Consider the following 24,533-nt stretch of genomic DNA (forward strand, 5'->3'; position numbering starts at 1 on the left):
CGCCCTGCGGCCCGATGCGGGGAAGGGCCGCGGCGCCCCGAGCAGTGCGGGGAGGCGGCGGCGGCGGAGCGACAGGGGCCGCGCAGGCCGGGGGCGGAGCGGGGGCCGGGCCGCAGCGGGGCGGAGCGGGGTTGGGCGGAGAGGAGGCGGTGGCTGCCCTGCGCCTGTAGGTCCCAGGGGCTCCACAAGTGGGGGGCCGGAAGGCGTGTTTCCCTTCTGGCATCCCTGACAGACACCGGCGTGGCGGGGCTGCTCTGCCGGGATAAACAACAGAACTTGGGACTTACACGGGAGCTCATCACGAAAGACAACGGGAGGGCACGTGGGGGGCTCGGCCCGGCCCGGCGGAGCGTTCCCGGGACCGGCGGATCGTGCCGGCCGCGGTGCTGGCGGACGGGCGGTGCTGCCCGGCTTCGTCGCGGGGCTTTAGCGTCATCGCGGCGCGACGTTGTTGTTGCGGGGTCCGGGCGGCGGTGTGGCGGCTGTGCCGGGGAGCCATGCCGGCCAAGAAGTCCTTCCGCCAGCGGAGGGGGGACTCCGAGGAGGAGGAGGAGGATGAGCAGGTCGCCGAGGAGGTCAGGTGGGTCAGCGGAGAGCCCGGCTGGGCACAGCGGTGCTGGGGGCCGGCGGTGGGCCGGCCGTGTCTCGCCGTCGCACGGTCACGGAGCGCTGTCGTGTTACAGCTTCACCGCATCGCCTCACACCGTTACCTCCTCACGTCGCTGTGTCACTGCCTCCCAGGGCCCCGCGCCGGGGTGGAGGTTCACCCCGGCAGTCTGATACTGCCGGGAACAGGAGGGGGACCGGAGGTCTGCCCCCGGAGGCCTCGGTCCGTCTCTTCCTTTTCCACGGACCGGGAGCGGGAAGAGTTTGCGAGGGGCCAGCCCCGGAGCCCCCCAGAGCAGCGCTCTGTCACGGGTGACGGACAGACCCTCTGCTGCCGCTTGGCACCCGTCTGCTCGCTGGCAGCGCACATCACTGCTAGCATTCACTTCTTTTCACTCCAGCCTTTTGAAATTCGGCACTCAGAGATGATCTGTCTTGTTCTCAGTGCTCTGAGTTCCAAGCAAAATCTTTCTGGTGTCTGAAAGATATTTTGTGATACACAGTTAATGGCAGGTACTGAAAGATGTCTCTTTCAATCAGTCTGGTTATCTGATGAAGTCAAGAGTGCGCGTCAGTCTATAGAGAGATGTGATATTTAGATTTACCGTCAACTTTCTTCTAAGTCATCCATGCACTGATGTATCTGTAACTCTCAGCTGTGTTATATTCACTTCAGAGCTGCTGCTACTTCTGCTGTAAATGGGAAGCTAGTGTTGATCATTGAAGGAGGAAAGGTGCCCCACATTTTGTGTTGTGACCCTCTGCTTTACTGCAAGGAGAATATTGGCTGGGGACTCAACTGAAACTGGGGATCCTCAGCTCACCCTTCCTATATTGGCATCTTATTAAAGCCTGTCAACATTTGGGTGCTTCTTTCCTCAGCTGAGAAGACATCTTGAAGGGACATAACCAGCAGGTGCCATGTGGGTTTTGGTTTTTTTTTCAGATTGCTTTAAATAAATGGAATTGCTTAAATAAAGTAAAATAAAAAAAACATCTATCTAATCTGTAACCAGACAAGTGGACACCGATACAAAAATCATAGAATCACAGAATGGTTTTGGTTGGAAGGGACCTTAAAGCTCATCTAGTTCCAAGCCCTGTCCAACCTGGCCTTGAACACTGCCAGGGATGGGACGTGCAGAAGTCTAAAGCAAAGTCTGTCTAGAAGTTTCTGTATTAACTGCAAAAAGTCAAATTAAATTGATTAGTTAAGACTGAAGCATCAAGTCCTAAGTCATTTTTTTTTTCTTCAGGTTAAAACTTGAGGAAGCCAAAGAAGTTCAGAACCTCAGAAGGCGACCTAATGGGGTGAGGTAAGGGATGTGGCACCAAGGATGTGGAGTTGGGTTTTGTCCGTGGGTGAAATGTAACAGTGAATATGTCTCTTGTCACGTGCCTCCTGGCAGTAGAGATCTTTACATGTCAGATAGTGCCAATCCCATGTTCTTGATGGAGAAATTTTCACATTAAATCCCTGAGGCTGGAGAAGGGAAAGATTTTGGTGCAAGTGCACAGGGTCAGTTTATGGTGAGCAAAGTCTGTTCAGTATCCTGGCCAAAAAAGGTTAGGATTGGGATTTACTATTAAATGTATTTTCATCAGATTACTTCAGTACTGCACACATGGTTTAAAATTGGACACACTCACACCTCCTCCACCCTAATTCCTCTCTCCCCTCTCATCTAGTGCTATTGATGAGCTCATTGAAATGTGCACCAGCAGTGAACTTGTTCCTTATTTTGGTGACTCATTGGAAGGCACTAAAAGCTGCTTTAAATTCTCATCTCTCCAAAACAGTAATAGCTCCTCTATCCATGTGGAGGGATTGGGAACATTGACAGTTTAGCGTTGATGAAGTGTGTGAGACCATCTGCTAGATCTAGAGAAGGATAAAGAAATGCAGCATTGTTGGTAATATGTTCCATTCCACTGAATTCTGTTTACTTTCTGTATCCGCCTCACTAGCGCTGTAGCTCTGCTTGTGGGAGAGAAGCTGCAGGAAGAAGCAACACTTGTGGTGAGTGCTAGGCTCTTTCATCACCTCGGTGTGGAGATGTAATGATGTGAAAACATCAGTGTGATCCAGCTGATCCCTGCGGAGGTCTGGCCTGGGGTAGGACTCATGGCTCAGCTCAATACTTAAATGTTTCCTGTGGTTTTATCCAGATTTCAAAGACTAGCATTAAACTAGAGGGAAGCTTCAGGGTTTCTTATTATTTCTTGTTTTGCAGGATGATCCATTTAAGATAAAATCGGGGGGAATGGTGGACATGAAGAAGCTGAAAGAAAGAGGCAAGGACAGGTGGGTGCGTGTGAACTCTGAAGACCTCTCCCTGGATTACTATTGAAAGACAGCTAGTAACGAAGTAACCAGTTGTTGGTTTGCTTAGAAGAGTTTAACATAATGCACTTTGGCCAATTACTGTTGCCCTAACTTGTCAAATTAGTTAAAAAAAAACCAAAACAACAACCCCCAAAACTCTTAAGCATTGTGGTTTCCATTTAGGATTAATGAAGAGGAAGATCTGAACTTGGGAACTTCCTTCTCAGCTGAAACCAACAGGAGGGATGAAGATGCTGACATGTAAGTTGTGCTGTGATGTGTCTGTGATGTTGAATTTAGGGTTGGGTGTCCCTTCACTCTTTAATTTTTTGTCTTGGATTCTGAGCAGTCCCAGAACATCTTCCCAGTTCTCACTGAAACTTCCACTTGCCCTTTTCACCTCCTGGCTACCAGACTTGAGAAGGATTTTCCATGGACAAAGATGGGAACTGCCAACCAGCTAGTTTAACACTTAATACCGGTGGGCGCCTTCTCTTCTGGCTGTGAAAGAGCTTGGAGGATCTGATAGTTTATTGAATAGAGCAGCAAATATCTTGGGTTTTGTAGCTGATGTTAGCTGTGTTGTTTTGGGAGAGATTATTCTTTCCTTTATCCTAGCTATCAGGCCAGGGATGCAGCTGTACTCGGCAGCACTGCGACAGGCTACAGAAAACAGGATTAAATATCGTGTGTCCCTTGTGTGCTGCTGTTTAGGATGAAGTACATTGAGACTGAGTTGAAGAAGAGAAAAGGAATTGTAGAGAATGAGGAGCAGAAGGTGAAGCTTAAGAATGCCGAGGATTCTCTCTATGAGCTGCCAGAGAACATCCGTGTCTCCTCTGCCAAGAAGACTGAGGAGATGCTGTCCAACCAGATGCTGAGCGGCATTCCTGAAGTGGACCTGGGAATTGAGTATGTAGTTCACAGATCTGCTGGTTATGGCCTGAATTGCCAAGATGACTAACTGCTGAGTGACAGAGCAGCAGGAGGGCTGGATTACACAGCCCTGGTGTGGCTCTCTGGTGGGACTGAGTCTTGTTCTGGATTAGGGCAGTATCTGCCACAGCATGTTCTCCATAGCGACAGGCTCTAATGCAGCTCTGTGATTTGTGGCAACAGGCTCTTAATTTTTGTGACCTGAATCTAGCAATTTTAGGGAGGATCCATTTATGCCCTGTCCTGGAAGAGAAACAAAGTGTCTGTTTCTATAGCGCTGCCTCCTCACAAAGGAGCACACCAAATGCCATAGCAGTGCTATTATTATCCCCCGGATCCACCCACTTGGCAGTTCTATGCCTACTGCCCTTTCTAAATAGGATTTTTCTTTTTCTTTGTTTTTCTTTTAGTGCAAAAATAAAAAACATCATCTCAACTGAAGAGGCCAAGGCCAAGCTGCTGGCAGAGCAGCAGAACAAAAAGAAAGACAGCGAAACTTCCTTTGTTCCCACCAACATGGCTGTTAACTATGTTCAGCACAACAGATGTAAGTCTCTTGTAGCTCTCCTGACCCAGGTGTGACCCTCTCCTCTGCAAGGAAAAGCAATCAGTTGGGACAGAGTCTGATGTAGGAGAAATTAATTGATGTATCAGCACAAGCAGCTCTCTGATTCCTTTCTCTGGGATGCTCATATAGACCCCATCTGGATTGGTCTTTTTCTTCCATCCGCTGGCCAGGAGAGGGATGTATTACTCATGGCTGGACTTGCTGCTCTTGAACTCCCATCTGACACCGCCTCATAAGTTTCAGGACTCTTTAAGTTATGTGCTGGAAATGCCTGCCTCGTGTGAGATTATAAATGATGGTTTGTAATTGAGAGAATCCATTTTGCAGGCTGCCAAAGCAGACAGGTGGTCAGGCAAACGTAGACCTTACTAGCCAGGAGATGAGAATTCATTTCCGGGAGAGACTCTCATACTGCAGCCATCTGGAGGAAAGGCAGCCTTCTGCTGCATCTAACCATGCTTACAGGAGTGATTTAGAGTCAGATTTGTATGTTCTGAAGGAAATTAAGTGTCTTTGGGCTGCTTCTGATGAAATAGTGATACTGAAAACTGCTGTATCCCATCTTGCATGTATTGATTATCCATAGAAACTAATTACAAGAGCGTTTGTTCTGAGGTTCTGTTGCTTCTGCTTAAGATCAGTTGTAACAGATGCCACAGAAATACGTCTGTCTGAATAACACTGCTCCAGATAATACTCCTTATCTGCTGTTTTTGTTCTTTCAGTTTATCATGAGGAGCTAAATGCACCAGTGCGAAGGAACAAAGAAGAGCCAAAGCCCCGTCCACTGAGAGTGGGGGATACGGAGAGGCCAGAACCTGAACGTAAGTTCCTAATCTCAGATTCTTCAGGGGTCTTGCATAGAGAAATGATACAACTCTTCTTCTCTCCTCTTCTTTGTGTGCCCTGAGATAGTGGGCAAACAGAGTGATCTATTGCACTTGATGTACCCCTACATCGCAGCTGGCTGACAAGGGTTTGATGAAAGGGGGAATAGCAAGGAGTACAAGGTTAGGGAGCATTGACAGCTGAAGCAATAACCTTTCACATAGCAGGGGGCTGTATAAGAGAATTGGTGGGGTTAAGGAACTGTCTCCTGTGAAAGGACAGGGAGATGATACTGCCTTCTCCTTCTTTTGAAGGGTCTCCTCCGAATCGCAAACGTCCCCTCAATGAAAAAGCAACCGATGATTATCACTATGAGAAATTCAAGAAGATGAACAGGCGATACTGATGACCGTGGATTGAAGTCTTTGCAGCTGAGCTGATTTTCCACTAATAAATGATTCTGTGTCCATGGCCTGCAATGGAGGTGGGTAGTGTCACTACCTTCACATGCTGGTGTTGCCTACAAAAGCTTTTCTTGTGCTCTTGTAGTGAATCACTTTACAGGTGATTGTGAACTCTTTGGTCGGTAAAGTCTTGTATGTAACTTATTTCCAGTTATAAAACCTCTTTTATAAGAACATGAGCTTTCATGGTTGGCATTTTTTAGTGATTTTACAGACTCCTTTTCCCTCTTAAAATCCTTTAAAAGCAGCAGTGCTGTTTGCCTTGTAAATACGAAGGGAAGGTCTAAAGCCGTTTTGCTTGAATTCAACTTTGTAAGAGACTTGTGTTGGTTTATATCATTCTGTTCCCTGTAGACTTAACTTCTGTAGCAGTTCACTGAGTTTTATTTTAGCTGTTGAAGAAAATGGGGTCAGGTTGTAGCTTGAATTGGAGGAAAATCTCATTTTCAGCTGTTAGATCAGGTTCAATGTGACGGCTGGTGCAGAGGCCCCACAGCCAGTGTGGCGTGTGGAACGTGAAGGCAGGATTTCCAACTTGCAAATAATAAATATGGTTTTAAGCGATCATAAATGGTGTTTTTTTCCTTCTGGGACACACGCTGATGGTTTCTGGGTGTCGGGGATAACAGTATCCCATGGCTGTGCAGGGGTCCGTGTCCCATCGCTCAGGAGGGGAGACTCCATAAGGGGTGAGGTAGCCCCAGAGGGGGAAGGTCTCTAGGTCAGGTAAATGCTGCGGTTTACCCCTGTGCCCCCATGGCGGTCAGGGATGTCGCTGCTGCTCTGCCCGACCCTGAGCGCTGTGTTTAACCAAGTGTACCACACGAGGCCGCCATTTAGCTTAACTACGGTTAGCCCGGCCAACATGGCGGCCGCCCTCAGCGTCAGCCCCGCCTCTGCCCGCACCCAACATGGCGGCGGCGGAAGCGGCGTTACGGGGCGGAAGCGGCGGCGGTTGGGGCCGGGCCGGTCATGAAGCTATGGCGGGGCCCGCTGAGGGCGGCCCTGGTGCTGCTGCCGCTCCTTACGCCTGCGAGCGCCGTGGAGCCCATCAGCCTGGGGCTGGCGATCGCGGGCGCTGCCGCCTCGGCCCTTACCGGCTTCATCTCCTACCCGCGGCTCTACTGCTACTTCAGGGAGTGCTGCCTCCAGAAGCACGACCAGCGCGCCGCCGCCGGTGCGGGGCCGGGGCGGGATGGGAGGTGCTGGGGGGGGGCGAGAGGGGACACTGTGGGGTACGAGGAGGGTATGGAGGGGTGCAGAGGCTCCGGGGGGCAGGCAGCGCCCGTGTGGCTCCAGCTCGGCCGGCCCTTTGCCCGTGGCTGGCAGGCTTCAGAGCCGGGTGGGTGCGGGACCCTCCTCAAAGGAGGGAGAAGCTGAGGGGAGCCCGCGCCCTCCTCGCTGCTGCTGATGTTCTCCCCATCCAGCTCTGCAGGAGAACCTGGACAAGAAGCTGTTCGGGCAGCACCTGGTGAGCAAGGTGATTGTGAAGGCCGTGAAGGGCTTCTTGAACAACAGCAATGCCAAAAAGCCTCTTGCCCTTTCCTTGCACGGGTGGACTGGCACGGGGAAGAACTTTGTCAGTAAGATAGTCGCCGAAAGCATTTATAAACGAGGCCTGCAGAGCAAATACGTCCATCAGTTCGTGGCAACTTTACACTTCCCTCATGCTCACAGCATCAATCTCTACAAGGTAAGGGGGTGCTGTGGAGCCCATGGGGCATAGCTCTGCTGCAGTGCCTGCTGTATGGAATTATAAATGCTATGGCATGAGCAGCACTAGAAACGTAGATGCTATTTTATGCAGTGTGCTCATTTTGGAATCTTCTGTAAAGAACTGAGTAAATCCTAACATCCCTCAGGACTGATTTTCCTGTGAATGTGAAGGGGTTTTGTATGTGTTTTGAGCCTTTCTTTATGGTTAATTTTCATGCTGTACTTCGGTTAGAGATGTGACTGGCATGAGTGTGGTTCAGCAGGTCTCCATGGTTAGGTGATATGGTGACCTCCAGGTGTGTCAGGTACCATGGCAAGCTGGAGCTTGCTCTCTGAGGCATGGTTGTGCTTTTCAGCTTTGCTGCACGCTGAGCAGTTTTATTTAGTTTTTCTGTGCATCCATTTCCCAGCTGTGAAACAAACCTGACGAAATATTCTGCTGTCAGAAATGTACAGAATGGATTTGGAACGGTTCTGTCAGTTTGTGAGTGTCAGTGCGGCTGTGTAGGCAGGTGGATCTCATAGAATCATAGAATAGTTAGGGTTGGAAAGGACCTTAAGATCATCCAGTTCCAACCCCCCTGCCATGGGCAGGGACACCTCACACTAAACCATGGCACCCAAGGCTCTGTCCAGCCTGGCCTTGAACACTGCCAGGGATGGAGCATTCACAACCTCCCTGGGCAACCCATTCCAGTGCCTCACCACCCTAACAGGAAAGAATTTCCTCCTTATATCCAATCTAAACTTCCCCAGTTTCAGTTTGAACCCGTTACTCCTTGTCCTGTCACTGCAGTCCCTAATGAAGAGTCCCTCCCCAGCATCCTTATACGCTGCTGTCATGTGGAATGGTGGCTGAGATGCATGTTTTCGGGGGGCGAGGGGTCTATCTTTGTTAACAGCAGAGTTTGAATGAGCAGCACTGTCTTTTGTAGTACTGAATGTTCTTATTTGGTTTGTGTATGTTGAGAAGGGGATTGTCTACAAACCTGGTTTCTAAATGGAGGAAATACCCGTTTCCTCTTTTTTTACAGCTTCTTGCAACTGAGCGGTTTTAAAACAAAATGGATCCTTTTCTGCTTTTGTTTCAAGGTGAATACACTTGGGAATCTTGCTGCCCAAGGCAGTAGGGAGAATTACTGGTTCTTATTCACAGTACACCCAATGGCACCTTCCTGTGCTGCGGTTCAGAGACTGAGTAAACAGTGAATATAAAAAACCAATGAATCATTGCAAATGATCAGAGCAGTTCTTCATCTGCCAGCAGATCAACCTTTTGGGTTTCGTTTGGGGGGGGGGGTTATTTGTTTTTCCAGTTACTTCATTGTTGACCTTAAATGTAACACTTAAGTGAGAGAGTCTTCAAATACAATAAAGCATTAGCAGTACTGTGTTTTAAGAAGGGCTCATAACTGTCTTCATTTAAACTTATGAATGATTAAAACACAGGGCTGAGAATTTCTACTTCTGCCAGTGACTGCAGCTGCAGTTTCTCACTGGTGCTGTTCAGGCAGCAAATTCAATATTGCTCGTGGCTTTGACACCGAAGGATGTTTAGATCAAAGTGCTGACAAAAGTAATCACCTTACTTGTCAGGGCTTTGCTTTGTGTTGCTGTTCCTCAGTGGTGCCCATCCTGTGTCCTACTGTGCAGTTTAATTTTTGCTATGTTTTATGTCACAATGAGATTTCCTGCTTGTCCCATCCCATCTCTTGGTGTCTTAAAGTTTTTCACAACGAGCATGAGATTTTGTTAAAAGTTTTATTTATAGTTTTTAACCATGCTCTAGTCAAGAAGCCAAAGCTGTTAAAATGATACAATTGAAATTACTCTCTCAGGACAAAGGTCAGTACACAGAAGTGCTATTTTCTATCTCTTCAACCCAGACTCTTTCAGCATCTTTCATTTTCATGCCTCACAGGACCAGTTGCAGTCGTGGATTCGGGGAAATGTGAGCATCTGTCCTAGATCACTCTTCATATTTGATGAAATGGATAAAATGCATGCAGGACTCATTGACTCCATCAAGCCATTCCTGGACTACTATGAGCTTTTGGATGGGGTGTCTTACCGGCAAGCCATCTTCATATTCCTCAGGTATGAAGTAGCCTCTCAGGTTTGCTATTCTGTACACTTGATGCCTTTTAAAGCTACCTCCAGCTACAATCTTTGTTTTCTCTTTACTTAGCAATGCAGGAGCTGAAAAGATAACAGAGGTGGCACTAGATTTCTGGAGAAACGGGAGGACAAGGGAAGATATACAGCTCTCAGATATCCAGAATGCGCTGTCTGTGTCCGTCTTCAATAACAAAAATAGTGAGTAAAACAGGGATTGCTTTGGAAGTGGTAGAAACAAAAAGGATGCGCTTCATCTAGCTGTATTTTTACAGCTATGGTTTCTGCTTGATGTGGCCTCTAGTTTTTGGCTAGCAGGGAGCCACAGTGCAGTTTTGGGGCCTACAGTCAGCTCTTGAGATGACATGAAGCTCTGTGTACACCTTGGCTACCGGAATGTTTGCTGTCTGTTGGATTATATATGTTGGGGGAAGTCTATGCTGTGCATTTTTGGGGGCTAAAGGGAAAGCAAAGGTAAATCCTGACAGTAGAGCTAGGGCTGATAAATCTTTAACCTATAAAATACTTTATTATGGGGAAGCCACTTCCTTGACCACCAACCCACTTAGCCTGTCTTGCTCAGTCTGTTAAAAGCCTTCTGACAGCTATTTAGGAGTAGCAAGCTGATATGTCAGCCCTGCTGTGGGCAGTCCAGTGCTTCCTAGGTTTCCTTGCACAGGACTTCTGGTAAAAAGGGGGTTTTAACATAATTATGCTCTGAAATTAGCTTTGGAAGCTAACTTTTTTAAAAGGTTAAATGCAAGCTCAAAAACAGGAGTCAGAAAGCTGGTCTGGAAGAGCTGATTAAAGGTAAAAAATCAGTTCTTCTCTAGGTGAGAGAGGGGAACGTATGAGGCTAGCACTGGGGAGCAGGGCTTAAAGGCATTCCATCAGAATTCATTCATTCAGCTCCAATGGACCACATTTATATGTATCACCAAAACTTTATGCACAGCTTACCATGAGAATGAGCTTGTATTTGGACTTACTTGTACATTATAGGGCCCTAAAACCACAGGTGAATTGTTACTGGTATGTAGCAGAGGGTTGTAATACGCCTTTTGTTCTCATGCAACTCACGGTAATGTGTAATTAGAGGAGTAACAACTCCTTTCTCTTTCCCTTTGCAGGTGGATTTTGGCACAGCACCTTGATTGATAGAAATCTCATTGACTACTTTGTTCCCTTCCTGCCTCTGGAATACAAACATGTGAAAATGTGTATCAGGGTTGAGATTAAATCCCGTGGCTATGCTGTGGATGAAGACATCCTAAGCAGAATAGCGGACGAGATGACCTACTTCCCCAGAGAGGAGAGAATTTACTCGGATAAAGGCTGTAAAACTGTGGATGCCAAGCTGGATTATTACTATGACTTCTAACACTTTGTTGCTGCAACCTGTGAAGAAGCAAATTTAACTTAATCACAACGTGGAGAACCTGGGACATTTCATTTTTAAGCACTTTTTTACGAAAGGAACATTACTTCTTTCCTGGTGTGTAAATAAGTGGCAGTGCCTCTGCATTGGTATTCTGTCACTAGTCACGGCTCCCAGGTACGTCAGCCTTGTGTTGTCAAGGTAAGAACAAACTGTTGTAAATGTGGGAGTCTGTGTCTGACAGCGCTCAAGACGCCTCTTGGATCATGTGTCAGTCTTCAGAGCTGTTTGCAGACTGTTGGCACCTATAGAAGGATGAGACTATGGCCTAATTTTAACTGGATTTTGGGTTGATGTAGATGATCTCTAGACAATATTGAGAATTTTAATCGAAGTTCCTATGTCTGTGTGTCAAACCAAGCATATGAACCTGTTTCATGTGAATAGTGTTCTGAAGGTGGATTTAGTATTACAAGGAGTAAGTTAAAATCCTGGACTGCCACATCAGTGTAGTTGCTTCCTGGTTTTGGTTAGGTTTTGATCTATAACGATGTTCACAGCATGATTGCCCAAGGGTGAGCTCAGGTTTGTTTTCTGACTGGTGAGTCAGCTGCATGGAAAGGGTGTATCTTAACAGGAAACATGTACAGGTGAAATTTTACATGAAGGAAATGGAAAAGAAGTTTTTTCACCTACATGTAGAATGTGGGGGACAGCTAGCATGGTTTTGCCTTTTTCATCTTCCTTGCAATACTGTGTGCCTTTGAGGCAGGGATGAAGACAGATCCAAAACCAAAAGTGAAATGTGTCAACTGAACTTAACTGCAGGAAGTGTCAGACTTGTTTCTGAGTGTGAGCACTGCAGACACTTTTTGTTTTCATGCCAGTTTCTATTCAAAATAAACTCTTCTCATCATAAGTGTATTTCTTAGCTACCTTCTGGTGTCCTTTGCATTGAGCAGTTTATGTTGATTTTGTACAAACTTACTTGTTGAGGAAGAGCATGCTATGTTTCTGGCTGATGTGTTCAGCTGTTCTTGAATATAGGTATGTCCTTTCTTGAGTTCAAAGGGAATAGATACGAGGAGGAGGTGTGACTCTTTGCTGCCTGGTTAAAGGGAAACAGGAAATTTGGAGTGAAAACTGCACTTCTAGACCATTGGTACTAATTACATTTGCAGGTGTTTTGTAGATGCAGACTTTTTAGGTGTATGTGTGCTCAGCAGTATCATAAGGATGAACTTGTAGACACCAGTTCAAACCCTGCTTCTCATCTCCTGCTCCCACTGTGGTACCCCTGGCTGAACACCGTGCAGGCTGTCATTGAAGCCACCCACGTTTTCAGGGGCAGCAGCTTGAAGTTTTCTCTGCAAGGGGAAAAAAGGGGCCAGTAAGACTCCAACTGTCCAGTTCTGCTCTGAAATTGTGTAATATGCAAATTATCAGTCCTGGTATTTGTCAGCAAATGAGTGCTTTGAACTTAGGTATTTATCTATTTCTTTGATGTCCTGATTAGAGCAAATAATGGAAAAAAGCAGATGTGGAAATTACAAATTTTTATTACTGTCTGGTAGCTTCTCATCAAAAACAGTGGTTCAACCAAGCAGTATTGTGGCTCTTTCAGCATTAAATATTCTTAATTCTGCTTTGTGTGCCATTGCAGCATCAATACCAGCATCTGACATACATTGATAGCAATTATTTTTGTTATATCATAGTTCTAGATGGTTTAGGGTAGATTGAAGCTTACTCTAGAGCATGTAGGAATGATGTTGAAACAGTGGAGACTGTCTTTGATCTCTCTTCCATTCTTGAAGACAGCAGACCTGGTTAGGAGCATCTCCATTTCAGTAAATGAAATTTGTGTGCCTGAAATCACTCCCAGATATGATCCTGTTGTTATTTCTCCCCTTTAGACAGTATGGTTTCAAAGCTGAGGTCCTCATTCTCTTTCTTGCTGTGACTGAGTAACTTTGGACATTATTAATAGGTGTCGTGGTTTAACCCCAGCTGGTAACTAAGTACCACACTGCTGCTCACTGATCACCACCCCTGGTGGGATGGGGAAAAGAACCTGGAACAAGGTAAACCCCACAGGTTGACATAAGAAGAGTTTCATAGCTGAAGTGATGCACAGTACAGTTGCTCACCAATTGATGCCTAGCTAGTCCCTGAGCAGTGATCAGTGGTTTCCAGCCGGTTCCCTCCTCTTTTATATGCTGGGCATGACATATCCATTTGGCTAGTTCAGGCCAGCTGTCCTGGCTCTGCTCCCTCCTGTGTTCTTGTGTACCTTCTCACTGGCAGAACATGAGAGACTCCTTGATACGGAGCAGGCACTGCTTAGCAACAACTAAAACATCAGTGTGTTATCAGCATTGTTCTCAGACTAAATCGAAACCACAGCACTGCACCAGTTACTAAGACAAAAATTAACCCTATCCCAGCTGAAACCAGGAGAGCAGGCCACTTGAAACTGAATCAGACAAGAGGAAAATGTCAAATAGGGGAAAGGTCTTATCCCTAGGGAAACACTGCATTGGCCACGCAAGAGCAGCTGAGCAGTCAGAGATGAATTATGTTCTTACCAAAGTCCAGTCCAAGCAACTGCTGCTTTAATTCAACCTTCTTCTACAGGGAACATTCCTGTGCTCATAAAATGAGAGGTTGTGGTTAAGATACAGCAGTGTAGTGAGTGCTCTCTTGACAGGGGCAGCCTGGCCCTAGATACTCGTCTGCTGGTGCCCTGGGCCAAGCTGTCGTGTGTACAGAGTGGAGTAGTCACAGTGCAAAGTCCTGATGAACCAGGCAGCTTATGCTTCCCATATACACTCCTTCTGCATCGTTACAACACAACACATGGTTCACAACAGCGTGAACAACAGACTGTTCAGTGAGGTGTGAGTTGTTGCCAACTGCTGTACCTCAGTTGAATTAGGCCGTTATTTACACACTGACTCTTTCAGTGCTACAGAGGCTGCAGATGCTCTGGCCCATGCTTATCCTGTAGTTCCATCATATTTTTGCCAGCTGGGGAGGTGAAGCGCCAGCTTGAATGCCATCTTCCCAGATGCAGCACAGAGAGGAGGAATGGTTAAACAAGCTGAGTTGTATTTGTCCTGCAGGGCATGGCAGGTAGTAGTTACCTGTCAGTAACTATGAAGCAGACTTCAAGGCTTTTTCATAGGTTTGTTTCTTCTGAGCTGTATTTAACTGCTGAATTCCTTACTGTGCTGTCAGATGAGTCAATGTTTTCATATCAATAGGCTATCTGCTCATCTATTCTTATAAACAGATTTTTAAGGAAGCTTAATAGGAAGCTGCAGTGCAGCTGGTTGAAAAACTGCATAAACTAGTACTTTAGCTGAAAATGATTAAACCAAGAGAGAAAAGTGACTTAAGATTTATTCAAACTATATAGTAGTAATACTTAATGTTTTGAAATTGAAATACAAATATTTTGTATTTGGAGTAACTGAAACTGGATGCACCATGTGAGTCAGTTAACAGCCAAAACATGATCCATGAAAAGCAAGAGTCCAACGTCCCAAGGTTAATGGCTACCTAGCTTTGGCTCTGGAGGTTGCATCAGTGTGAGCAGTTTGCCAACATTTGACAAACTCCACCTGGGCTTGTAAAAGGCAATTGACACTTTAAATGTTAATGCTTAGTGTAAATGCTAAGCTCTCTGTTGTAATTTGAATTGACATAATAGCATTGAGAACTGTTAAGTTCTGCATTGCATCTTAAAGTGAGTTTAAGTACAAGTGAGGGAACACATGCTGCAGCACAAAAATAGCCCAATCCCTCATATCAGTTTAGAAAACACACTACAATCAACAAGTGATAGGCACTTCTGTCTTGCATTACAATACTTGATCCACAAGTGATGATGAAAGAGTTAAAGCTTGCAACAGTTTTAAACTTCAGCCTTACCAGTGGGTGTAGGTTAACTCAGTCTTTCCAAGCTTCCTAACTCCCCACCCTTCCACACAGTCATTCTTTAACATTAAAAACTTATATAAAACTTAGTTACCTACAGAGGTATGGGATTGTGGATTGCTCCAGTTTCCCATACTCCCTTCTCTGTGGCTTTCCAGGAGGAGCTTTCTGTTGCTGTTGCTTGCACTTCAGCATAAAAGTACACATTTTAAAGTAACTTCTGCCATGAAAGTCTTCCAAGCAAGGTGAGAGTAGCATTACCCACTGGGTGCAGCTGGGAGTGACTACTAAAGATCTTGCAGACTTCAGCCCCAGAAGCCCACATGCAGATTCACCTGACAAGCTGTAACAGTCAGATCCTCATGAGAGATTTCTCTGATTATGAACAGTAGGCTGGTCTAGGACATTGTAGCAGTGGGATCCCTCAGATGGGTACCTCTGCTCAGGAAGACCACACAAATTCACACAGTTCCCTTAGTTAAAGAATATAAAGTTTCTTTTACCATTTCTTTTTGTCTAAGCAGCAATCCACCTGCAATGCATCAAGGTGTTCACCCTTTCAGGCACTCTCTTAGTCCTAAACACACCACACACTCCTTCATTTAGCTAGCCCGTGACTGAGACAGTGTACAAGGAAGGGAATATGACTGCCTGTGAGAATTTCTGTTCTCCTTTGCCCTTGTCTAGTTTTAGTGGAATTAAATGCTTAATAATCCTAGCACTTGGAAGAATAAAGCAGGAGAGACTGTATCCAGTGCTATGTATATAACACACTTGGAAATTTTCTCTAGATCAAAAGGAAACTAAAGAGGGTAACATCTGGATACCAGTCAGTTCAGAGACGAACAGTGGGATATTCAGTGCCAGGTTGAACAGGGCTTTGAGCAACCTGGTCTAGTGGAAGGTGTCTATTTGTAGCAGGGGGTTGGAACTACATGAGCTTTAAGGTCCCTTCCAACCCAAACCATTCTGTGATTCTATGTTATGTTTAAACAAAGAACAAACCACAAAATACAACTGCAGTTAAAAAGCCCACACAGCACACTCTGGTATTTCACCAAACTCCCTGCAACAGTAAAAAAAGCTTAAGTGCAAATCATAGATTTCCAAAAGCCCTGGAAATGCTTTGGAGTCCTGACAGGTACTCAACCCTTGGCTTTTGTATCTCTCATCACAATGTCTTCATGAATATCCAGCTTGGCCTGTACAGTCTTGCAGCCTTTATCAGAGTAGATTTTCTGCTCTTTTGGGAAGAATGTCATCTCATCAGCCACTGCTTGAACGATGTTCTCATCCACAGCATAGCCACGGGCTATCATTTCAGCCCTGACACACATCTTCACATGCTTGTGCTCCAGGGGTAGGAAGGGGACAAAGTAGTCGATGAGGTTCCTGTCAATGAGGCTGCTGTGCCACAGTCCACCTGGGGAGAAAAAGAAGCATAGGAGGGAGTTTCTCTAGACTTGAACCTGCATAAGAGAGGACCTACAGGGCAAACTGAATTCAGTTTGTCTCAGCCACTGCCTAAGGAAGAAAAGATGCCCATTAGCAGGGGGGATGAGACTGACTGTACCTTGCAGGTGCCACTGCTCTCCTTCAGCGTGCATGCAGAGCAACTTCTGTGCCACTTCACTGGAGTGAAGGGCCAAAAGGGTGCAGGACTAGAGCACTGTAGGAAGATGGGCCCAGAGAAAGTAGGGCAGGGTCAAGGTAGGCTGCAGAAGATCAGAGAGATGAGCCCTGTGTTATGAGTAAAACAAATTTCCCATTTTCTGGGGACAATGACTTACTGTTCTTGTTATTGAAGACTCCTACAGATAACATGGGCTCCAGGTCTTTCAGCTGAATCTCTTCCCTGCGCTTTCCACTTGCCCAGAAGTCAAGAGCTGCTTTATTAATTAAGTCACCACCTGCATTGCTGTTCACAAAAGGAAAACGTGGTAAGTACAGACACAGCTGAAGCAGCATTTCTTTTTCAGCTGGTTACCCACATTGCTCATCTTCCTGATGTAAACAAAACACTGAAACAGTGCACCCATGCAAGAGAACCTCCCCAAAATGTGAACTCTCGTATGATCTGTGTTCTGGGCCTGGCCCACAAGCTCTGCATGCTGCAGTGGTCTGCTGCATGGCACCAGACCTGCTTCACTACAGTCACAAGCCATGCTCATAGTGCTTCCCTGTGTCTTCACAGAGAGGGTCTTCACTCCAGAGTGGTTCTTTTGCTGTTCTTTGAATGAGCTCCCATGGGAACATCTTTATCACCATAAACACAGATTTAGCTCAGGATCTCAAAATGACTGTATAGGTGCTACAGACCTGAGGAAGATGAAGATAGCTTTCCTGTAGGACACCCCATCAACCTGCTCGTAATAGTCTAAGAATGGCTTGATGGCATCGATGAGACCTGGATGCATTTTGTCCATCTCATCAAAAATGAAGACAGAGTGGGGACAGGCACTGACGTTGCCCCGAATCCAGTTCTGCAGTTGTTCCTGGAAGAAGAGGTGGAAAAACACTGAAAAATGAGGCCTCTTCCAGATGTACTGTGAGCTGCTTGTATGTGACAGGCACTAGGGACATGCTTTCAAATGTCAGCAACCCGTGCTCATCGGTTATACTTTTTCCTGAAGAGAGGACCATAAACTCTGTGACTGATCCCTTTGACATCCAACATTGATTTTAAATGCTCATAAAGACTTTCTAATTCTTTCTGCTTAATGTATGGAAAGACACAAAACCCAGGATTAGCTGGGAAGTCTTGTGACGAGAAAGCTTCTTTTTGTTTGTTTTAAATCACTGTTTTGTCTTTCATACAGAAACCCTACTTAGCAGCACATCACTTCTGGGTACCTTCAAGCATTAAAACATGAAGACTGGAATTCTCCAATATCAAGGAATGAAGTGACTTAAAAAATGTCTCATGTAAGCTACAGTTTCTCATTGCACAATATGTGGTGGATTGACCCAGCAGCAGCCAAGTACCCCAGCAGGATGGGGGAGAGAGAACAAAGAACAGAAGTGAGAAAATCATGGGTCAAGGTAAACACAGTTTGATAGGTGATGGAAAGAAGAAAAAGACAAGCAAAGGGAATCACACATGCAGACCAGTGACCAGCCAGTGTTAGAACCAACATCCCTCACTTTTTTCCTTCTATTCCAGTATTGATTGCTGAGCATATGGTATGGAATAACCCTTTGGCAGACTGGGGTAAGTTGTTGTTGCAGCATCCCCTTCCCAATCTCTTGCACACCCCAGCTTGCTCACTTTTGAGTGCAGAAACAAAGCAAGCTTTGAGGCTGTGCAAGCACCGTTCCATAAAAGCCAAACCACAGCTCTGTTATCAACACTGTTTGAGCCACAAACACAAAACACGGCTCTGTGGGAGCTGCTATGGACAAAGTTACCTTGATCCCAGCCAGGCAGGATTCTTTCCTAACAGCAAGCACAGCAGAAATCAACAGATGGCATTAGTGACAGGGCAGCACTAGGAAACTGGTCTCACTTTAGACCCTGTGATATTTCTGTGCCTTTCACTTCCTGCAGGGATTTCCCCGTCCACTGCTCCTAAGCATCAGCTTTGGAAATACCCAACTCCAGCTGCCAGGTACCTGGGGGTCATAACGCAGCACAACCCCCCCGCCTTTAGGGACAAGCTAACAGGATTACCTTGTGTCCCTCCTCACCTTATAGGTCTTGACTTGGTCGTGGTGAGGGAAGTGCAGGGTGGCCAGGAAGAGATGGACGAACTTGCTGCGCAGGCCGGCAGGGTGGACGTGCTCCGCCAGGATCTGGCTGAGGAAGTTCTTGCCGGTGCCGGCCCAGCCATGGAGGGACAGCATCAGCGGCTTCTTGGGGCTGGGGTTGTTGCTGAAGCCCATCACTGCCTTCAGCACCACCTCCTTGGCCAAGTGCTGCCCGAAGAGCTTCGTGTCCAGCTGCAACTTGAGCGCTGTGGGGAGAGGGAGAGCTCAGCATCGCCTGGCCACCAACGGGAGCCGCTCACTGGCCACACACCGGGCGAGCTCAGCAGGGCCATTGCCGGGCACGGGGCTCAGCGCGGCACGGCCACTGCCAGGCGCACCAGTGACCGGTTACTGGCAGGGCTATGAAGCCCAGCGCGGCCTCCCCCCGCCCCGGCCCCACCGTACCGGCAGCGTTGAGGCGCCGGCCGGCGCTGGGGCAGCACTCCACGTAGCTGCAGTAGAACCTGGGGTGGGACAGGTACCCGGTGAGCGCCGAGGCCACGCCGATGGCCAGCCCCACGCTGAGCGGCTCCAGCGCCAGCAGCCCCGGCAGCAGCAGCCCGAGCAGCCCCAGCACCCGCAGCATGGCGGCTCCGCGCCTTGCCGCAGCAGCGCCCGCCGCCGCCTGTGGGCGGGAAATCCCCGCCCTGCCCGTAGCCGCCGCCGCCATCTTTGTGATGGGCACGGGCGGTGCTCGCTGCCCTGACTGCGATGGACCGGAGGGGAGCGACACTAACAGCAGGCTCAGGGGGGACATTAACGCTCTGATACCTCACAGGAGGATGGAGAGCGGAGGTGGTGGTCTCTTCTCCCAAGTAACCTGATTTCCTTCTATGACAAGGTGGCCGCCTGGTTGATGAGGCTGTGGACATTGTGTATTTGGACTTTAATAAAGCATTGGATGCTGTTTCCCACAGCGTTCTCCTGGAGAAACTGGCTGCTCATGGCCTGGATAGGTGTATGGGGAAACTGGCTGGGCAGCAGAGCCCAAAGAGTGGTGGTGAACGGTGTCACATCTAGTTGGTCACTAGTGGGGTCCCTCGGGGCTGGGTATCGGGGCCAGCGTTGTTTAGTGTCTTCATGGAGGATCTGGATGAGAGGATCGAGTGCACCCTCAGTAGGTCTGCAGATGACACCAAGCCGGGTGACAATGTTGATCTGCTGTAGGACAGGAAGCTCTGCAGAGGGATCTGGACAGGCTGGATCGATGGGCTGAGGCCAGTTCTATGAGGTTCAACCCGGCAAAGTGCCAGGTCCTGCACCTGGGTCACAACAACCCCATGGAATGCTCCAGGTTTGGCAAAGAATAACTGGAAAACTGCCCGAGGGAAAAGGACCTGGGAGTGTTGGTCAACAGCAGCTGAACATGAGCCAGTTTGTGCCCAGGCAGCCAAGAGGCCCCCAGCACGCTGGCCGGGATCAGCACCGGTGCGGCAGCAGGGCCAGGGCAGGGATTGTGCCCCTGCACTGGGCACTGGGGAGGCTGCACCTCGGATCCTGTGTTCAGCTCTGGGCCCCTCACTGCAAGAGAGACATTGAGGTGCTGCAGCGGGGCCGTCCTGCTTGGTTCTGTGTGACAGCATCAGCACCCTCGGGCAGTGACGTGGAGGAGCCTCGTGCCCTCCTCACCTCCTGCGTCACCTCAGGGCCAGCTGGGCTCCCTCGCTCCCCTCAGACTGAGCCAGACCATGTTCCTATGACCCACTTAGAGCCACGCAGGCCCCATCTTGTGTGCCTGTCCCTTCCCTCCACCCCGCCTGTGTCCTGTGAGGCGCTGGAGCAAATGGCGCTCCCAGTCCCGAGCCACAAGCATGAGCCTCCTCCTTCTCTGTCCCCATTGGTATCTGGAGTTTCATGCCCCGTTTGGAGTACCTATTTGCACTCAGAGCTCTCAGAATTACCTGGGTACAGAGGTGCTGGCCAAAGACTTCTTGCTCCATCTACTGAAGGAAAAAGGGGTCAGAAAATACCGTATTATTAATGCCTTTGTGTTTGGTTGCAGCTGAATGGCCATCGGGGAGAGCAACTGTTTGCTGCCCTCCAGCCATGACAACATTGTGAATTGGCAGAGAATCCAACCGAGAAACAGAACCATGAATCAGACCCTTGGTGGGATTTATGGGAACCAAGCAGTTTGTATGAGATACGCAGGAGTCCTAGTGGTCTTGTGGCTACTGCTCACTGCAAGGTCCTGGGATGAGACCTGCTGTGTTTGCAGATACTTGTTCACTGCATGTGCTACATTCTGGTTTACTGGAGGGTTTGATGTGCCATCCAGCATACCTCACACGTATAGAAAAGTGTGCTTCTATTGCTGCATTGGGTTCTCTTCAAGAAGTACAATTGGTGTTTCAGTGGCTAAATTACTAGGAAGCAGCCTGTTTGTAAGCAGCTGGATTCAGAGCAGGTAGGAGGTGACATACTGAATGAAGTACGTGGAGGCACACAGGTCTCCGACAGCTGAGGATGTGTTTTGAAGTCTGCGTCCCAGCTCTGAAATGAAGCAATATTTGTAATCCCATGACAAAGGGAAGGGAGATTCCAAGTGCCCGGATCAGAGTTTATGGTTAAACGGTTTTGTAAGCTCTTTTTCAGGCCATGCAGCAGCTCCCTGCAGGCAGGGTGAAACAGCCCTTTCTTCCCCAGTCACTGAGGACTGTCAGCCTGCTTGTCTCAGGGAATTGAAGCAGCATGGTTTGAATCTAGATTTACCACTAATTGCTACTCATTTAACATGTATTACAGGCAACCACCAAGCAGGGTGTGGGATATCACTGTGTGTCCGTTTCAAGAAGCTGTGGGATTATTTCATTAGCTCTTAGCCTTGAGCTCACCCCCAGAATTTTGCCTGTGTCGTGGTTTAACCCCAGCCGGTAACTAAGCAGCACACACTTCTCTGTGTCCCTCCTGCAGCAGGGTGTGGGAGAGAATCGAAACTCATGGGTTGAGATAAAGACAGTTGAATAGGACAGAAAAGGAAGAAAATAACAACAGTAATGATAATAATTAAAGAATTAGAATATACAAAACAAGTGATGCACAATGCAGTTGCTCACCACTCACCAGCTGATGCCCAGGAAGTTCCTGAGCAGCTGCCCTCAACCAGCTTTTCACCCAGTTTATATAATGAACATGACCAGCAGGATCATCTTGCCTGGTATAAGAAGGCCTGATAATTTCACAAAGCCAAGACAGGCACAGAAAGATAGGGAGAATGATGGAGAAACCACAAAACACTGCTTGAGATGCCTTTGATCCAAGCTGGGTATCGTTCAAGCCTATGTACCATCAGTTGAGCAGGCTTATGCTGCATTTAGGGACATGATTTAGCAGTGTACTTGGCAGTGTAAATGACTGGACTCCATGACCTTAAAGGGGGGTTTTCCTACCTAAAAGATTCTATGGTGTTCTGTGGTTTGGAATATCCCTTTGACTTGTTCAGGTCAGCTGTCCTTGCTGTATTCCCTCCCAGCTTTTTGTGCCCTTCCAGCCTTCCCGCTGGCAGGGCAGCATGAGAAGCTGAGAAGTCCTTGACTTTGTATAAACACTACTTAGCAACAGCTAAAACATCAGTGTGTTATCAAGTTTATTCTCATCCTAAATCCGAAACCAGCACTGTACCAGCTACCAGGAAGAAAATTAACTCTAGCCCAGCCAAAAGCAGGACAGCCTGCTTCTGGCAATAGAGACCGACACCAGCAAGGAAAATGCTCTAGTACTGCTATGAGAAGCGGGGTACATGACCACCTGTGGGATAAGCAGAATTAGGTTAGTACAGTCTTTGCCTTCTAAAACCACTGTGGACAGTCGCTCTGATCTTCCCACAGCCACTCCAAAGGAGGCTGGCATTAAATGGGAAGCCCTCACCACCCTGGGAAAGACCATCACTTGGCTCAAGGTGCCTCTGCCTTACCCAAGAAGTTCAGTGTGTCCTTCAAATTGCAGCACTGCAGGAGACTGCACTTCAGCCAGGAGTGAAGGGAGAGGAGCTGCCAAGTGACAGGAGCGCTCCCCATGAAGACTGAAGTGCTGAGAGGGTCCAAAGCTGGCGTCAAAGTGGGCACAAGAAGAAAGAACACAGCAGCATTCAGGAGCTGCATGGTGGGAACTAAAAGCCAGCCTGGCTTGACAGGAATGGAAAGCAAAACAGAAACTGCAGAATAACTTCCCAGAGCGTGGGGCCTGAGGCTGCTCAAGAGGATGGAAGCCAAGTCTCCTGTAAGCTGGAGGTGTTAATGAGTTAACAGACTTATCACACTACTCCTTGAGAACTGACAGGATTGTGGACAGGGTATTGCTGCAAGGGTAGAGTGAGAGTTTCATCAGGATAATCCCAGTTCTGAGTAGAACAGGATTGGAACCTAATCTTAGTCAAGGTACTAATTGGTCTGGCGATTAACCAAGAATATAGGGATGCTTGGCTTGGGCTTAGTTTAAAGTAGGTTGTGCACTGAGCATCACAGAGGCCAAAGATTTCTGTAGCAGTGCCTGGAACTCTGCAGCTCACAGGACTGAGCATGTCAGAAAGGTGCTTTATTAAATCCAAGTTCTCAGAGCAGATAGATTGTCTTGACAGCTTCATGATACCACCACCACCAAAAAGGAGTGTTTGCAAAGGGGAAAGACAGACCCTGAGACAGCTTGCATTTTCTCAGCATTTTTTTTTTTTTTAATTTAAAAAAATGGGAAAAGCACTTTGAAGTCATTCTCATTTTATTCTTTAAATCACGTTGGATGAACACTGAGCAGCTTTGTTTAGCACTCAGAATACATGCCCAAGATTTGACATCTCTCGTGAAACAAGTGCCCTGTGCTGCTCATCACCCAGCACTTGGAAGCCTCATTGTTCCCTGTTTTGAGAGTCCTCTCACTGTCAGCTGCCACTGAGTCTTGAGGCGGGCACAACTTAGACTCTTGGCTGCTTATTCCAAGGTAGTTTTCCCATATGGCTCGGAGGTGTCCCAAAGCCCCACATTTGGCTGCCAAGGAGCTAACCCCAGAGGAGCACAAAGTTTGCTGGGCTTTCCAATTGCAACCTCTCCATTAGGCTACATAGAGGCCACAGGAAGGAACTGGCAGCAGCATAGGCAGGTTTCTGTGTTCCCTGGACTCTGTCAGAGCCCTCTGGGGAAAACTCAAATGATAGTTTGACAAAGGGGGTTTAATACCACTAAAGAAATGCTGGGAATTTTCCAGTCAACTGTTTCCTTGCTGCACCGCTCCTCTGCATTTGTCTGTGCTGAGCACTAGATGGGGTGTCAGACAAAGGTTTTAGTCCAGGATTTATAGGGTAGAACAACTTGGATAGAAAACTGAGTCATGCCTGAGAAGAACAGAAGAGAGGAGTACACATCTGCAGAGCTGACCACTTGTGTTGTGGAACATCACTTCTTGGGACACCACACAACCCGGCCCGCATGGCTGCTGAGGGTTCACGGAGCGCAAGAGCCTCAGAGGCAATGTCAGCAGGGGACTGAGGGCAGCCAGTCATCCTACAAAGGAAGAAGGGGAGCTTGAATAAAGAATAGAGGCTCTTTAGCTGGGATCTGCAGATCCTCTTGTCTGTACATCTGAATGGAAGGTGAAAGCAGGTTGCATTGCTCACCTCACAGCCTTCAGCAGGTATTTCACCGTTCCTCTGTAGAAACAGAGTGTGGTCCCTTGAACACAGCAATGGACTGTCACCCCTGAGTATTTCTGGGATAAAGTGTAAGTGCCAAGTTGTGTCTTGCAAAGGGTGAATCAGTTTCACAGTTTATGGTCCACATTTTCAAACCTGGATAGTGTAGAGCCTCTTCTGACCGATGTGTGAAGGAGAAGATGAGATGTCCCTAGTAAATTTTTCACTGTGATCTTGTGTCCTTTCACAAGGTCCCACCAGCCTAGAAGGGAGTGCATCTCCCCAAA

At 47.6% G+C, this 24,533-nt stretch overlaps 3 protein-coding genes across 4 annotated transcripts; 2 read left to right on the forward strand and 1 right to left on the reverse strand.

Moving 5' to 3' along the window:
- The first annotated feature begins 447 nt into the window (after positions 1-447).
- CUNH9orf78 (chromosome unknown C9orf78 homolog) lies at positions 448-6,299 on the forward strand. Its single transcript, XM_062641260.1, has 9 exons — positions 448-580; positions 1,863-1,922; positions 2,575-2,626; positions 2,841-2,911; positions 3,116-3,193; positions 3,647-3,844; positions 4,279-4,415; positions 5,162-5,260; positions 5,579-6,299. The coding sequence occupies exons 1-9, from the start codon at positions 498-500 to the stop codon at positions 5,668-5,670; spliced, it is 870 nt and encodes a 289-aa protein (XP_062497244.1). The 5' UTR covers positions 448-497; the 3' UTR covers positions 5,671-6,299.
- A 358-nt stretch (positions 6,300-6,657) lies between these two features.
- LOC134175406 (torsin-1A-like) lies at positions 6,658-11,861 on the forward strand. The gene is made up of 5 exons (XM_062641358.1): positions 6,658-6,905; positions 7,156-7,421; positions 9,366-9,541; positions 9,633-9,760; positions 10,690-11,861. Exons 1-5 carry the CDS (start codon positions 6,701-6,703, stop codon positions 10,938-10,940), a joined length of 1,026 nt encoding a protein of 341 aa, XP_062497342.1. The 5' UTR covers positions 6,658-6,700; the 3' UTR covers positions 10,941-11,861.
- Positions 11,862-14,324: 2,463 nt separating this feature from the next.
- Positions 14,325-22,843, reverse strand: LOC134175405 (torsin-1B-like). 2 transcript variants are annotated; one of them, XM_062641357.1, is made up of 5 exons: positions 22,540-22,843; positions 18,567-18,832; positions 17,199-17,374; positions 16,670-16,797; positions 14,325-16,302 (listed from the first exon to the last, which is right to left on the reverse strand). In XM_062641357.1, the coding sequence occupies exons 1-5, from the start codon at positions 22,724-22,726 to the stop codon at positions 16,025-16,027; spliced, it is 1,035 nt and encodes a 344-aa protein (XP_062497341.1). In that variant the 5' UTR covers positions 22,727-22,843; the 3' UTR covers positions 14,325-16,024. The 2 variants fall into 2 exon arrangements, with proteins under 2 accessions (XP_062497341.1, XP_062497339.1); XM_062641355.1 differs by lacking the exon at positions 22,540-22,843 and adding an exon at positions 19,032-19,257.
- Between the last annotated feature and the right edge of the window lie 1,690 nt (positions 22,844-24,533).

Source organism: Pezoporus occidentalis, unplaced genomic scaffold, assembly GCF_034315485.1.
Source record: "Pezoporus occidentalis ecotype Australia unplaced genomic scaffold, CSIRO_AGI_Poc_V1 ctg68, whole genome shotgun sequence".
In the NCBI taxonomy this organism is placed as follows: domain Eukaryota; kingdom Metazoa; phylum Chordata; class Aves; order Psittaciformes; family Psittacidae; genus Pezoporus; species Pezoporus occidentalis.